General features: G+C 40.2%; 1 protein-coding gene across 1 annotated transcript in view; it reads right to left on the bottom strand.

Annotated features, from left to right (window-relative positions):
• Positions 1-4,625: 4,625 nt before the first annotated feature.
• The window catches only part of LOC121295671 (Na(+)/H(+) exchange regulatory cofactor NHE-RF1-like), a 109,473-nt gene continuing 99,163 nt past the window's right edge, over positions 4,626-14,935 (bottom strand). The window contains exons 4-6 of the mRNA XM_041220630.1: positions 13,264-13,307; positions 7,050-7,151; positions 4,626-6,642 (exon numbers count right to left, since the gene is read on the bottom strand). Of these exons, the coding sequence (XP_041076564.1) occupies positions 6,433-6,642; positions 7,050-7,151; positions 13,264-13,307 (356 nt within the window). The 3' untranslated portion in view covers positions 4,626-6,432. The remainder of the gene's footprint in view (positions 6,643-7,049; positions 7,152-13,263; positions 13,308-14,935) is intronic.

Genomic DNA, 14,935 nt, shown 5'->3' with positions numbered 1-14,935 from the left:
ATTTTGCACCTTTTTTGGGTTGGGCCTGGGCAGTATACATTATAGAGGGGAGTGGTTTGTGACTTGACAGCTGTAATAATCTAATTGCACATAAAAATAAATCTTAATGCTTTATTGTTTCTGATATGTCGTCACCAATATACAGAATATCATATTTATTTTTCTTTCGGTACTACTAATATTTGTACAAAGAAAACCTATAATGTAAAAATTACAAACTTACAAACTTAAAATGACAACTCTGATGATGGTTTAAACTGGGAATGTTAAATAATAGATATTGTCATATTATTTAAAAAGTGTTATTATAACGATTTAATACAAATATAATTGCACATAAAAATAAATCTTTGTAGTAGCTTAAAATTAACCGCAGAAAGGCTCAAAAAGGCAAACGCTAACTTATTTCACGGTTAACTTATTTCCTGTGACACCGGTCCTGACTTAAGTGTGGAAGCACTGTTTCCCACTGCTGAAGACCATATGTGAACAGGCTGGCTTTGCGGTGATGTCAGACCAGGAAAGAAATCCATAACACAGTGTTGTGAGTGGCATGCTACTGCGCAGATTTAATTATAAATAAAAAGATTTAAGAAAAAAAAAATTACAAAAACAAAATGGCACTTTGGCCAAAACAGACAAACAAAACAGACACAGAACAAATGCGTATCATGCTGGTGTAAAACACACAGGTAGCAATTGTTTTAGTGTTGCCTCTCTTGTCTTACGAATCACGTCTCATTCTTCACTGAACACAACAACCCTGAGTGAGTGACTCATTCTTCTATATACAGCTGTGTCATATACAACATAAAACACAAAAATGCACACAGGGGCAGGGCAACCCGCCATAGCTTTTTTGTTTGTTTGCTTTGCATTACTAGTATTCAAGAACAACATCAGAAATGTATTTAAATCAACAGCTATCTTGTGACTCAAATAACAATTCCCTTGGTTCTCAACATCACAATAACTTGCAGACTGGGAACTCTTTCATTTAATCACGATTAAATCTACCTATGCATCTACCATTTGCATTAAATAACGTGTGCAGTCTCAACATGTTTAAATCTCTGATCGAAACATATTTTAATGTTATGTGCTGTTGTTACAATGAGATTACACTGTATTAGGAGTAGCAGTTTGGTTTGTGGACTTATGAGGGAGCCTGGCTGCTCCTTGTCATCTCCCCATGCTTGTAAACAACGTCATTATCAAATAATTTCAGAGGAAACGTTGGTCTGTTCACACATCTATTTTAATAGATGAGCAAAGTGGATATACAGTACCTAGAAACCAAGTGTTTGAGTGAATTCTGCTCAGAACTGGAAGCTGGTCTGGAGTTGGTGAGATAGGGTGATCATGGGTGTTAGTGTTGGAGTTGATGTTGGCAAGATAGGGCAATTACAGTTGTTAATACTAGAGCTGATGTTGGTAAAATAGGGTGATTACTGGTTTAGTGTTGGAGTTGATGTTGGCAAGATAGGGTGACTGTGGGTGTTCATGTTGGAGTTGATGTTGGTGAGATAGGGTGATCACAGTATTGGTTAGTGTTAAGTTGGTGTTGGTGAGAGGTTGAGGTTTTAGTGTTGTGTGCTGTCCTGTCTTGTTTGTTTATATCTCTTCAGGTTTTCTGTAGACCTTTTGTTTTGGCCCTTGTGCTGTTTATTTTGTTAATGTGTTTTGTTGTTAAAAGTGTGCCTGTGGACCTAACCTGCAACTTCTGGGTCTGACTCTCCCTTCCCAGTCTAAACACCACTGCCAGCTTCACAAGATCTTACCAAGCTCTTGTAAAGATGTAAAAACAACATTTGGTGGGGCCTCTAAAGAAATGAAAAATAAACCCCCAATTCTTCTTGCTTTGATGCAACCATAATCACCATGGTGTGACCAGAGACAGTTATCAGATACCGACACCCCTGGAGCTTATAATGAGTGACTTTCTCAATTGGGTTCCCTGGCCCTGAGACAAAGGCATTATTGGAGCTGGTTTTCTGGATGTGGAGATAATCACACCTTTAGTTTTGGATATGTTCGGTTTGAAATAATTAATTCCAAACCAATCATAGACAAGATTGTTATGTTGAAAATCTAATGAATGTTTCTGAACTTAATTGTTTTATATAATGTAGAATCATCTGCAAATATAATTATACTGGTACATTATGAAAAGTGCATAATTTCAACTCCAAATCATTAACATACAACTCAAACAACAAAGGCTAAAAACAAACCCGAGAAACACAACATATCACTGGTCACTTAAAAGAAAGTTATCCCTGGACAGCAACATTTTGCCAACACCCATGAGGTAAGAAAACCAGCCCAAAATGCCTTCACCAAAGGCATTTATAAAAAGACATGTGGAACCGAGTCAAAGGCTCAGGAGAAAAAATATTATATATATATATATATATATATATATATATATATATATATATATATATATATATATATATATATATATATATATATATATATATATATATATATACATACATACATACACACACACAGTAGATGTACTGTAACTGGAATCCAGGTTTCTGTATCATGAACCAAGAAATGTTTTAAGTAAATCACCTGTTCCTGAATTAGTTTGAAAGCCAAACTGCAATTTCATTAAAATCTGGTTAAAGGAAAGGTAATCTTCACAAAACTACACAATCCTCTCTGCAAGAACCTTAGAGACAAAAGGTAAAAGGGAAACTGGCCTATAAATAGAAACCAATCCTAAATTGCCTCTTGGTGGACTGGAGTGACCCATGAGTGTTTCCAGTCCTGAATCACCTCTTTGTGGACTGGAGTGATCCATGAGTGTTTCCATTGTGGAGGAAGCACTCCCTGACTTAGGGAAAAATTGAACAGCAAAGCAAAGATGTGAAGCAATGGTTTGAGCAGTGGACCTGAACATTGTAGCAGAGATGCCACCTGGGCCAGTGGCTGATTACGTTTAAGTAATGTCCATAACCTGGACTGAAGTGCAGTGTATATCCTCTAAAAGATTCTGGCGAGGGTACACCAGAATCAAAACGGAGAATCAACTGGATTAAATTCAATGATCGATTCAATGAAAACAGTAATACCAAGAACAGACCAATATAAATAAATACATTGTTAATTCATCTAAGTAAAATGTGCTGCCTTTCCCTGCTGTTGCTGGAGATAATGTGGTGCCAAGCCTCAGAGTTCTGAGCTGCCTTCCCTGCTGCTGCTGTAGCACAAGGCAACACCACAGAACAGCCAGTGTCCTTGTCTGTCCTTTTTTTCGTTTTCCTGCTCACATGACAGTAAGGATTTAAATAGCAGCAGTAAAGATAAACGAAAAAGGTAGCTAAGCTGCAATTAATTTACCTGGGAGATCATCAGACACAACCCTTATTAATTAATACATTAGGGTCCCTCCCAGCTTCCAATTCAAGACGATATAATGAACACTAACCAGCTAATATAACGTAGCCATGGTAAGCCTACCAATAACCTCAGGTTAGAGTCCTGCGAGGATTCAATTTTTTGACATGCTTCCGACCCAGACCCGCTACTACATGACCCAACCTGCTTTAATAAGACCTGCAACCCGACCCAAACCTGCAAGCGTTATCCTTTAACTACTGCCTGCGTCAACTGATGCTCTCACATTCACACACACATATCTCTACCATTCTCCACGGACTGAGTTTACACAATAGGCTACATAGCATGGTAGCTTTCTCTAGTGGTCTGCATATATTTTAACATTGCAACATTATTTAATCGCTCCTACTTTACTATAAAATACCAGCCGAAAGGGAGCTACACCTGTGCTTTTTACAAAGATGATGTACCAGTTTTTGGCTGTCGTTTACAAAAAACATGACAGGTTTTACAAGCAAAGAATCCAGTCATATTCATTATTTTCATTCACTATGATACCAAAAGAATGCAAGATACCAAAACAAGAGGCAATCCAAGGAACCTGGGCTTGAGACCCTCAGATAAAGGCTACTGCCATGCTAACCACACACCTTGTGAGTCATTGCAACACAAAGGCAGCTGTTAAAACTGCAGGAATGGTGGTGTTGTGCCTTATTAATGTTGATTACTGTATGTGTGACGTGCATGCCACGTGAAACATCATTGTCTGTTGTGGGATCTATAGTGATGTATTAAAGGTAGTCAAGAGATAATGTGGAGTTTGACTATGGCTACGAGAATGCCAAACACTGCATGTGCCAGAAGGTGGCCTTAGAAATAACGAGGGTTATTGTGATTAGAAACTGGGGGGGGGGGGGGTTGTTGTTATAAAAACAGTTTTCATCACCACTAAGTAATTTTGTTCAGTTCTTGAAAAGAGGGAACTAGAAGCAGCAAGGGTACTCACCAGTAACATTTCAAGGAATTACATTCAGCCGTTTCCAAACACTCACAGAAATTGGAGGTCCGACTTTCACATTGGACAGGAAGTACAAAGCCAGAAGAAATGTTGATAACAAAACCTTAAGAAAGCACAGGAATTTATACAAAATGGAGTACTTGTGTATTACATATGCATGCTGTGAATATTGTATCTTTGTGTGTGCATGCATTTATCAATGATCTGTTAAGTACTGATGGACGTTTTTGTTGACAAAAAAGTACACAAAAGATGAGGAAAATAGTTTATTTTAAATTCTTTAAACAGAAATTCACAGAATCACATCCAGTTTCTCATTACAGCAGAACCACCAGACCAGGGAAACAGCAAAACTGTGCACAGGGACCTTCATGGTCTGCCCATGAACACAGACCTACACAACAGCAGCAGGCATCTCCTTCGGTTAACCTCTTAGCACATGACACGCTGTTTATTATTTTTAAACAACCCTTTAAAGGTCAAAGCTTATGAAATGGGAAGACCTGTCCCCAGAGTGGAGGCTGTAACCTTGAAAGCAATGCCAGTTAAACCAGGCACCCATTTATAGCTGGGTTTCGTATAAACAGTTCCCAACGTAATCGACTATCACTGTGATAAACCGCACTGCAGCACAGACCCCCGCTGCTGGAAGATTTACTCACTTCCTGGCTCACAAATGGACCTTCAAGAGGTCAGCACAGGCCTTTCTATTGAATTCATCAAGGTGCTTCTCCAGAGTAGATCAGCAGGGGTGGTACTGCTTTGGTGTGTTTTGCTTCCATGCAAGAATTCAATAAACAGAAATATGTTTTCTTTGAAACTGCATATAACAGGAGAACAGCCCCCATCATTAATTCAAAAGAAAGATTTGACCCTAAAAAAGGTGTGGCCCTTAATCCTCCATTTTGAGTGGTGTCAGGTTTAAAAATGTCAGAACCTGTAAACTGCAATACTGTTTTCCTCCTGCAGGTGGCAGGATTCTCAATCAGACAAAAATCATCAGACAAAATATTGTAGAGCTCTATTATTATTATTACAGACATCACTGAACTTCCATCACTAACACAAAAGCCAAGATAAGCAAGAATATAGATACATCTTTTAAAATAGAAATTTGTTTTTTCAATGTACAGCACTACAAAATTACTTAGAAAAATCCAACAGCTTGCAAATGTGATACCTGGTGTCACAGACTCTGTTTTGGTCAATTAAAAACAGCATTGCAATGATTTGATTGTCAGATAAGAGCCATTCTAATCCCATTGAAGGCGGCAAAAATCAAGTTAAGACATGGAGCTTAAATATTGGGAGGTTTTGTTCACCACAAAAACCTTCTAGTGGTATTGACATAAATTAATTTCACAGGATAGCCCATCTGAACTACCACATCTCATTTTAGGAAGGCGGGGAGTGGGGGCAGGGGTGGAGTGATATGAAACCAGCCTCCGGCCCTTCTCCCTTCAGGAAGAGTAGCCTGCTGTTTATGAATGACGCAGGCCGCTGCGATACACCCAGGGAGCGGGTGCTAGTGGAAAGAACAGTGCAGTAAAACGATAACTTTTATAGCACTGGTGGACATCAAAAATCTTAGAGAGTCTAAATAACAAAAGACTTGAGTACTATAAAACAGTTAAAGATAGGGTTATGAAACTGAAGGACTAACAGCCTCTCCCAAGAAAATCAACTAGAGGGGCACTCAGTCTGGACCACGTTACTGGCTGAGCAGGTGCTGTGCATTATTATTGTGGTCCAATAGGGGATGAAGTTTAAAACCTACCTTCCAAAAAAAAAAGATATTGAATTGTTTGTGTGTTATATTATCTTCCAACAATTTCATATACTACTTTGCATTGTAGAAATACTGTAATTCATTTTTTTATTTACTTTTTTTTAATAATCCTAAGACTTTGTTTTACTCCACTAGATAAAAAAATAAAGTAAAAATCAGGGTGTTTTTTAAACCTTGGAGTAGAAGTCAAAGAATACATATTTGCTTAAAATAAAAAAACAAAAAGAAAGAAACAGACAGCCAGACTGTACAGTGGGAAGCGGCTGGCTGTTTACAAGTTGCTGAAAAGCTCATTCTTCTTGCTCCAGTCCATCGCCGGTGCCCGCTTGCTGGAGCGCTTCTGATGAGCACGTTCCTTGGCTTCCTGCAGGGACAGACCCAGAGGCAGGCCGGGGGCAGGGCCAGTGAGCTCACTCTCCTTGGATTCTTGCATGGGCAGGCCAGGGGCAGGGCCTGCGAGCTCACTCTCCGCTGGCTTCACCTTGGAGGGACACAGAAATTAGAAATTACTTTAAATAATTCTATTTATATGTGTATGTGTATATTACAAGTTTGTATTTGCATCACTTTCAAATTGGCACCAATGTCTTGTATACTCATATTTTAGTAAGATTTACCCCAGGACCCTCTACATGAACTCCCTGCCTGTGCTTTACCCCAGGATCCCCTACATGAACTCCCTGCCTGTGCTTTACCCCAGAATCTCCCCTACAGGAACTCCCTGCCTGCCTGTGCTTTACCCCAGGACCCCCTACATGAACTCCCTGCCTGCCTGTGCTTTACCCCAGGACCCCCTAAATGAACCTATATTTTGTGATGAGGGAGACTGAGAACATGGAGAGGAAGGGAAGACCACAGCCCTCTCAGAGAAACACGCCCAGCTCTTACCTCGTTGGTAGGCATGCCAGCAGAGGTGTTCGAGGAGGCATTTGAAGGAGAGGGGCTTACAGAGACTTTGGAGTTTGCTTCCTCAGCCACCTTCCCATTGGCCTGCAGAGGAAGGAGAGAGCGAGCAAGAGAGAGAGAGAGAGAAAGAAAGGTGTGTGTCAGAAAGGCTCAACTTAAGACAACTCAATGAAGCACTCAGCTGTAGGGCAGTTTGAGGTTGTGAGTGGAGTTCCAGTTTATAAGGGTTCACTAGATACAGAGTTTTAGCAAGTTCCCACCTCTCAGGTCACAACTCCACACTCAGCCTACAGGAAATCTGAAGCAGAGAGAACCAACAGTGTCTTGGAGTTTCATAAGGGACTGGGCTCTGGGCACAGTGGGGGTTATGTGTCTGCAGAGCTTAGCGCATGTCCTAATCCTGTGCGAGCACTGCAATAACAGGGCTTCAATTCCTCAGGAACAACACTGAAGCTAATAGAAGGCTGTGTGGTCCAGTGGTTAAAGAAACAGGCTTGTAACCAGGAGGTCCCCGGTCCAAATTCCAGCTCAGCCACTAACTCCTTGTGTGACCCTGAGCAATTCACAACCTCGTTGTCCTCCGGTCTTTCAGGTGAGACGCTGTTGTAAATGACTCCATAACAGATAGATGCATAGATCACACACCCTTGTCTTGTAACATGTAAAGCGCTTTACGATGGCGGTCCACTATGAAAGGTGCTGTATAAAATAGACTATTATTATAAAAGATTTTTATTACTGTGTCCACACTGTGCCGTCTGGCACCTGACTTCCATGACCTTGAATCATTATGAAACCATGGACCTTCACAAGAAATACTGACAAGAGATTTTCTAATAAACTATTTGTTTGTGTTCAACACTTAGAATTAAATTTTCCCATATAATAATAATAATAATAATAATAATAATATAATAATAATAATAATAATAAAATACACTAGCAATCCCTATGAGAGTCAAGGCCTCAGTCAAAAGCACCCCCACGCCCTGCCTTCCAGATTGGAACTCAATCATGAGAGGGGTTTTGAAAGACAAGAATCATGTACATTGTAGCATAAGAGCATCTTAAGCAGCAGTTATTACAATATCTTGTAATCCTCCCCTGTTTTAACACACACTTCAAGAAACATTTAATTTGATATCAGGATTTGGTGTACTACAATCTCACCATTGTCCCTTCTCTACAGTCAAGTGACATTAGTACAGGACTCCCACGGTATGGGAATACATTTCTCTTTATGTTTGCGGGAAATTAAACTGGCAGGAACGGGTGGGACCGGGAATAAAGAGTATTAAATCTCACGGGAATGGATGGGAGCAGAACTAAAGGCTGCAGGAAGAGTTTGTCAGACAATTTACAAGAACTTTAGATGTTGTAAAATTAAACCAGCCAAATGGGTATCCATATATTTCCCAAGACTGACACTACAACTGGCCCACCTATTCAATTCAACCCCACTGCAAGTTTTTTGTTTTTTTGTTTTTTTTTTTAAATCAAAACATTACGCGTAATAAAATGGTTGCAGGTTTGTGTGGTTCTTATTCTTGTAATAGGTAATATGGCAGTAGTGACTGAAATTTTGAACATTCAACTGGGAACAGGACGAGAATGAAAAAAAATCGCAAAAAAAAAAAGTAACCCAAAAAATATCCTGCCTGAAAAAGGTATGTCACACAGCATGAGGTTATAATAAAATCAGTCTTCCCTTTTTCTTAAATGTCACGGAATGGGATGGGACAGGAATGAAAAATATTGAGTATGAAATTCTGGTGGGACAGGATGGGAACAGAAATTACATTGAAACAATTCACGGGATGGGACGGGAAACTATGATGGGACACAACACAAGTTACATTCCCGTGTCGCTCTATAACACAGTCTCTCCATGGTCCCATCTCAATAGTCTCCTCCGAACAAGTTAACCCCTAGTGTTCTCATTGCAGAATAGAGGTGCACTGTGGGATCAAAGCTCTGAGGCCCCCTGCGATAACTGGCACTTCAACACTTTCTGCATGCAGCGCAGAGGGGATTACAGTGGAATACCAAGGAGGGATTAGTGAAACAGGGATTTCACACATTAACACTTTGTACACTGCACAGCACCAGCAGCACACAGCAGTGGATCTCTTCTAAACACAAAACCAGCTCATCTTAGACAAAAAGATCAAACTAAACAAGGACATGTGCAAGGGTTCTGCCAGGGGGAGATTAACCTTGGTTATTATGCCAAGTGTTCATGTGAGAAAGGTTCCAGAGCTCAGAACTCATACGGTAGACTTGCCATTTCTGTCACACCTGTAGACTTCTGTTCTCGAAGCAATTCATCTCAAGTGTTGCCTCAGATCCGACACGGCCCGACTAAGAATCCTCTACAAAGGCCAAGTTGGCCCCATGGGGTGGATTTAACAGAAGACTTACTCAACACAATTAATTGGGTGGTTCAAGCATATTTCTGGAGTGTTTGAATTACAATAAACAACAATAAAACAAAATGTCCTCAATTAAATGCAAGTTCAAATGGAACCCTCTACATCTGGACTAACACAATGGCAGAAGGGTTCTGAGCCACCTCAATCAAACAGATCCACAACATATGAGCTCATTTTCTCTTGCTAATCAGGCAATGGAGTAGGGCTGCTACGGTTCACATCGATTTTTCAAATCTATTCCATTCCTCATTACATACATAGAGAAAAATACAGGATAATCAATTCAATAATTACATTTTTTTTAACATGCATAGTTAATAACATTTAAGTTTATCAACAAAACTGCACCGAATGACCTGCCTTGATATTTACAGTAATTCTGCCAAAGACAAGCAGTGGGCGTACTCTTTTCCTGCTTAAGTATTCCCACGTTGGGTGGAGGAGGTTCTGTGGGCGGTGCAATCAACAGTTTTTTCAAATGATTACATTTTGTGTGCCCAATTAAATCAATTGCTATTTGGAGGCTTAACTGGGTTATTTTGGAGTATCTTCTTTCACAGCCCCAAGTTAATTTTTAACTCACTGCTCCAGATCATGCATGGTTACCTCACCCTGAAGTCCTCGATTAGCCAGGCTTTGCGAATACAGTGACCCGGATCTACTTCTTATATAACACCTGACAAGAACCACACAGACAGGGGGCACCGTGAACATAGAGCCCAGAATCTACTGCTTATATAACACTTGACAAAAACCACACAGAGCCCAGAATCTACAGCTTATATAACACCTGACAAGAACCGCACAGACAGGGGGCACCGTGAACAAAGAGCCCAGGATAATTCAGGAGCCTCCATCAGTAATAAAACACAAAAAAGGAAAGGATTCATCATGGGCAAGGATCGACTATACTGTAAAACTAGGTGTCACTTCGCCTCATTCTTTTCTTGTAGTTCATCTTTGCAAGCGTGTAACACGTCGGTCAGTGCAGCCGGAAGCATCACATTCTAACCACGAGATACCAAAGTACTTTTACAAAACACTACAGTCTTTAGATTTTTCTGTACAAACTACCCATTTTATTAATGCATTTATTGGTTTATCATTTATTGATTTTAAAATTTGGAAGTGAGGTACAATGGTTAAAACAGAAATATTTTGTACAGGTTGTTAATCTGAGTGGCTGTGGTTTCCTATCAGCTAAGAGCAGTGTAAGCTGCACAATTCACTGCTGTAGAAAAAAAAACCCTGTGAAAGTCAGTGAGGTCAACTCTGCAGATTCAAGGCTGCGGCGCTAGGTTTCTTATATTATGAGAATGTCATTGTGACAGACAGCTCTCTGGAGGAGAGGGAGAAAGGGAGAGGGACCAAGGGAGAGACAGAGAAAAGAAAGAAGGAAGGAAAGCAAGCTTGTTTGCATTGGAGGATTAGTCAAGATTGCATGGATTTAACCCCTTCGATAGACTATTGGCTAGGTAAGCTAAATTTAAATCCAACCTAGAAACATAAACCCTGCCTCCAGGAGTCCACATCTCAAACAGGGCACCCTGACTCAATGAATTGCACAGATACAGCTCGGAGCTGCAGGAAAATAAATGCACATATAGCATTTGGCTCTTGTTTATCCCAGGGGACTGCAAAGGGTTAATATATCAAGTGTAATTGCTCAGGAAAATAACATTGTTGGAGTGGATTGAAGAGGGAGAGAAAGACAATATACAATTGGCAACTTCAAGTATTAAGATCATTCTCCACATTCTAAACTGCAACTATAAAAAGAACACATCCAGAGCCTGCCCTCAGAAATCCCACACATGTGGTCTGATTTCTTGCTCACATCCCTGCACAGGCAGTTTTATTACTGTACAGTGGCCCAGGTGGCAACTGCTAATCTGCTGAGCCCTCCTTCCTCACCCTGGCTTTCCCTGCTGTTCATATATGTTTGAAGACCAACTCCTCTCACTGCTTCATCTGCGCTTTATGATGCTATTCAATCTTCATTTTCAAATCAAGTTGATAAACATTTAGACTGAATGCTTTTAAAATGTCTTCATTGACACAAATAGGAGAATCTCCAAGACTCAATAGAGTAGTGAGGGTGTAGTATATAAAACAGATATACTGTGAGCCCAGTGAGTAACCAAGCTGCCTCTAACTTTGTTTCGTCAGACTTAAGAACCAGCAGGGCTAGAACACTGTCAAGGACCTGTGAGCAGGGGCTTCTAATCAGTCGCCAGTGAGCATCATGGATGACCTAGCAGAGATTAAAAAAAAGCTCAAAACGGGCTTACTGTTCTACTTAAGTGAAAGGGTTCAGTCAGGAACACCAAGCTCTGGAGATTGGTAGGATAGCAACAGTGAACATGTATTTGATTTCATTTAAAAGTGTTCAGACCTGCTGAATCATGAGGATGACAATGTCTATTGAGACATGGCAACTATGGGAATACCTTAGGCTGGTATAAATCTTCAAAACCTCACTAGCCAACAGGGCTGCTCTAATTTTAATTCATTGCATTACTGCTGAACATGCAGCTGGTCAAGGTGAACCCTTAGCTTGTCTATATTCAGTGGGATTGAAAAACGACACATACACATTATGTTACTCATTTTAAATCAGAATGGAATGTGTGACTATCAAGAACATAAACAGGTTCAATCAAAAACAAATGAACTTTAAAACAAACAAAAACAAAACAAAAAAAAACACGTAGGGAGTAATTCTTTGCCAACTGCAAATTTAATTTCAAATTCGAGAAAACTTTGGAAATCTTTAACCCCTTCAGTGCTAGGAGGTGTATATCCTAAAAATAAATCTCACTGTAGCGCCTGCTGGGTTTAAGCTCTCAAAATATGTTAATGGTGTATCGGTCACGTTATTTAAAAATTGCATAACTGACGTGTAAACTGCCTTGAATACAATTTTTCTGTGTTATACAACATTTAGGGGACCTAAGGACCTATTTTTAGCAAACGTAATCTTACTTTCAATAGTTATTTTCAGAACCGATCTATCGCTGTCTGATGTGCCGTGGCATATGCGGTAGTATTTCAGTGCTTGGGCACGCTGTATTTGACCAATCGCTTCCAACATTTTATGATGTGTGGGAGGGTTTAGTTTCTCAAAATGTGTGAATGATAGATTGATTATGTCAATCAAATGGTGAACATGTTTCTTTTAGAGACCTGTGAGAAATCTGACTTTTAAACAATTCAGTCTCAAATTCAAGAAAAACCTTGGGGGGGGGGGGGGGGAACCATTAGCAGCTAAGTTGTTAAAATATTTCAATCAGTGGGTCCCTTTTCTGTAGAGGACTGGCCCCACATGCTCACCGGATGTTTTACGCACTTGTTATTGCTTTTCTGGTGGCCCCACAAAACGATTACTTTCCTACAGACATTATACCCCAATGTTCTGACTAGTAATAGGCTGAAACTAACTGCAGAAAGACACCACACAATGCACTGGAATAGAACTGCCAAACACTGCACGACTGCATCACCGAGAACCCCTCCAAACAAGTCCTCAGAAATGGAACGGACAAGTGAGAATGGCAGGCATGGCGTGTAGGGAGGGTACACTGGAAAGCCTCTTGCATTTCTATGGTAGCAAGTCCGGAGGTGCACTATGGCTGTGACCCTGAGGGTATGTAATCTGATGAGCCTATGCTTCCTGTAGTCAAGACCAACTAAAGTTAAACACCCACTATTGTGTTCCCTTGTCTTGGCTATATTTATTGTCTTCAAATTAAACAAGTTCTTACCTTCTCTTCCACATCTCCATTGACAACAGGTTCTGGTAAAGGACCTGCAAACAGAGGAATCCATTGTTAGTGCATGGTATTCACGTTCTCTGCAGCTAGCACACTTGAAAAGGTTCCCTGCAGAAGCACAGGACAGGTTTACAGCAGACTTCAACAGCCCTGGCTGGAACAGTGCCTAATGAACTCCAGCACATTCCACCTTTGACAGAAGTGAACATTTTATCTCCTGCAAGAGTGAAAGCAGCTCTTTCCAATCCCCTGGTCTGACAGGTGCAATTAGTAAACATCCTCTGCACAGTTTCCAGAAATGGCAAATTAGAAATTGAGCTTTATAAAAGTGTTTCTGTATTTCAGAAATGTCAAAATTAAAAGGTTAAAATAGTTTTGGTGCCGCTAACAACCTCCAGACAACAAGATACCAAGAGTAAAGACTGTTCAAAAAGATAGTTCCCCCACAAATCAGAACTCCCTTTCCAGCAGAGCTACAGGTATTTTACCTTCCATGGCTCTGCAGCCCTTCTGATTTGTCAGCCTGCACCGACTCCTGATTCCCTGCCCGAGCGCTTATAAGCCTGCCCTGATCAGCTGTGCCAGCATCCAAGGCATTTATTTGTTTTACCAGCAGCACAGAAATGGCCATTATATTAAGTCACAGTTGGAAGTCCATGTCGCTTATTTTGAAGCCCTTGGTAACCGTACAATTGGTGCCATGTTGAAGGTGTGGTGAAGAGAAAGAACTCGCTATCCCTGACGTTTAAAATATTGCGTGTTGCCTGGAGACAGAGGCAAATTAATTTTTCACATCAAAAACTTAATGTACACCTTTGTAGAATATTATACTGTAGGATTGTACAACTAGGAGTGCTGTGTTAGTGCAGCTGCTAGATACTGGTTTTGGGCACACCCCGTTCACTTTCAACTGTTTTCAAAGATACAAGTATCAGGCAGTTTTTATTAAGGAAATGGTTGAATGAACTGTTGGCCGGAGATGTTCTATACTATTCCATAGACTAGGTGGCGCCTACGAGACTCTTCCTGGAAGTAGATAGCTGAGATAGTAGACACCTCATCTAGCAAGCTCAAAGAAAAAAGTAGAGAAAATGATTTCCATTTAATGCTTGATTTGAACTCTGCTGCAGCCCCCCCCCCCCCCCCCCCCCCCGCCGGACCTGTGGATATGATCTAACCTGTGGATGGACACCAAGATTCTTCTTCTGAAGAAAATAGGGGGTTATCCCCATTTTGATAACACAGCACAATGCGCATGTCGGTAACACCCGTACATTTAATTGTGGATGTGTGAGAACTATGTCTCTTACAAAGAGAGTTTTCCAAGGATCTAATAGATGTAACTAAATGTCTATGTTTACATCTTATTAAAGAAAGACTTTCTGCTTGAAACTGTGGTCACACCGGTATAAATGTTTTGTAAATGAGATCGTAAATTAACAGTTTCAACTTTAGGTGATAATTTTCAAAGTTGAAAATTCCACTATTCACCTACATTACATAATGAGAAATACAACCCGTGTCAGAACTTTAATTCTAGTTTAAAAAAAAAACTGCTTAAAAAATAGGAATTACAAAATATGGCCCTGTATCTAGACATACTGTACTTCTAAATACAGAATAAAAATAAGATTAACAGAGACATGCCACGAACTCTGCGTCA

This window comes from Polyodon spathula, chromosome 20 (assembly GCF_017654505.1).
Source record: "Polyodon spathula isolate WHYD16114869_AA chromosome 20, ASM1765450v1, whole genome shotgun sequence".
NCBI lineage: Eukaryota > Metazoa > Chordata > Actinopteri > Acipenseriformes > Polyodontidae > Polyodon > Polyodon spathula.
Note: the sequence above shows the minus strand (reverse complement) of the source record. Positions and strands in the feature narration are given on the sequence as shown.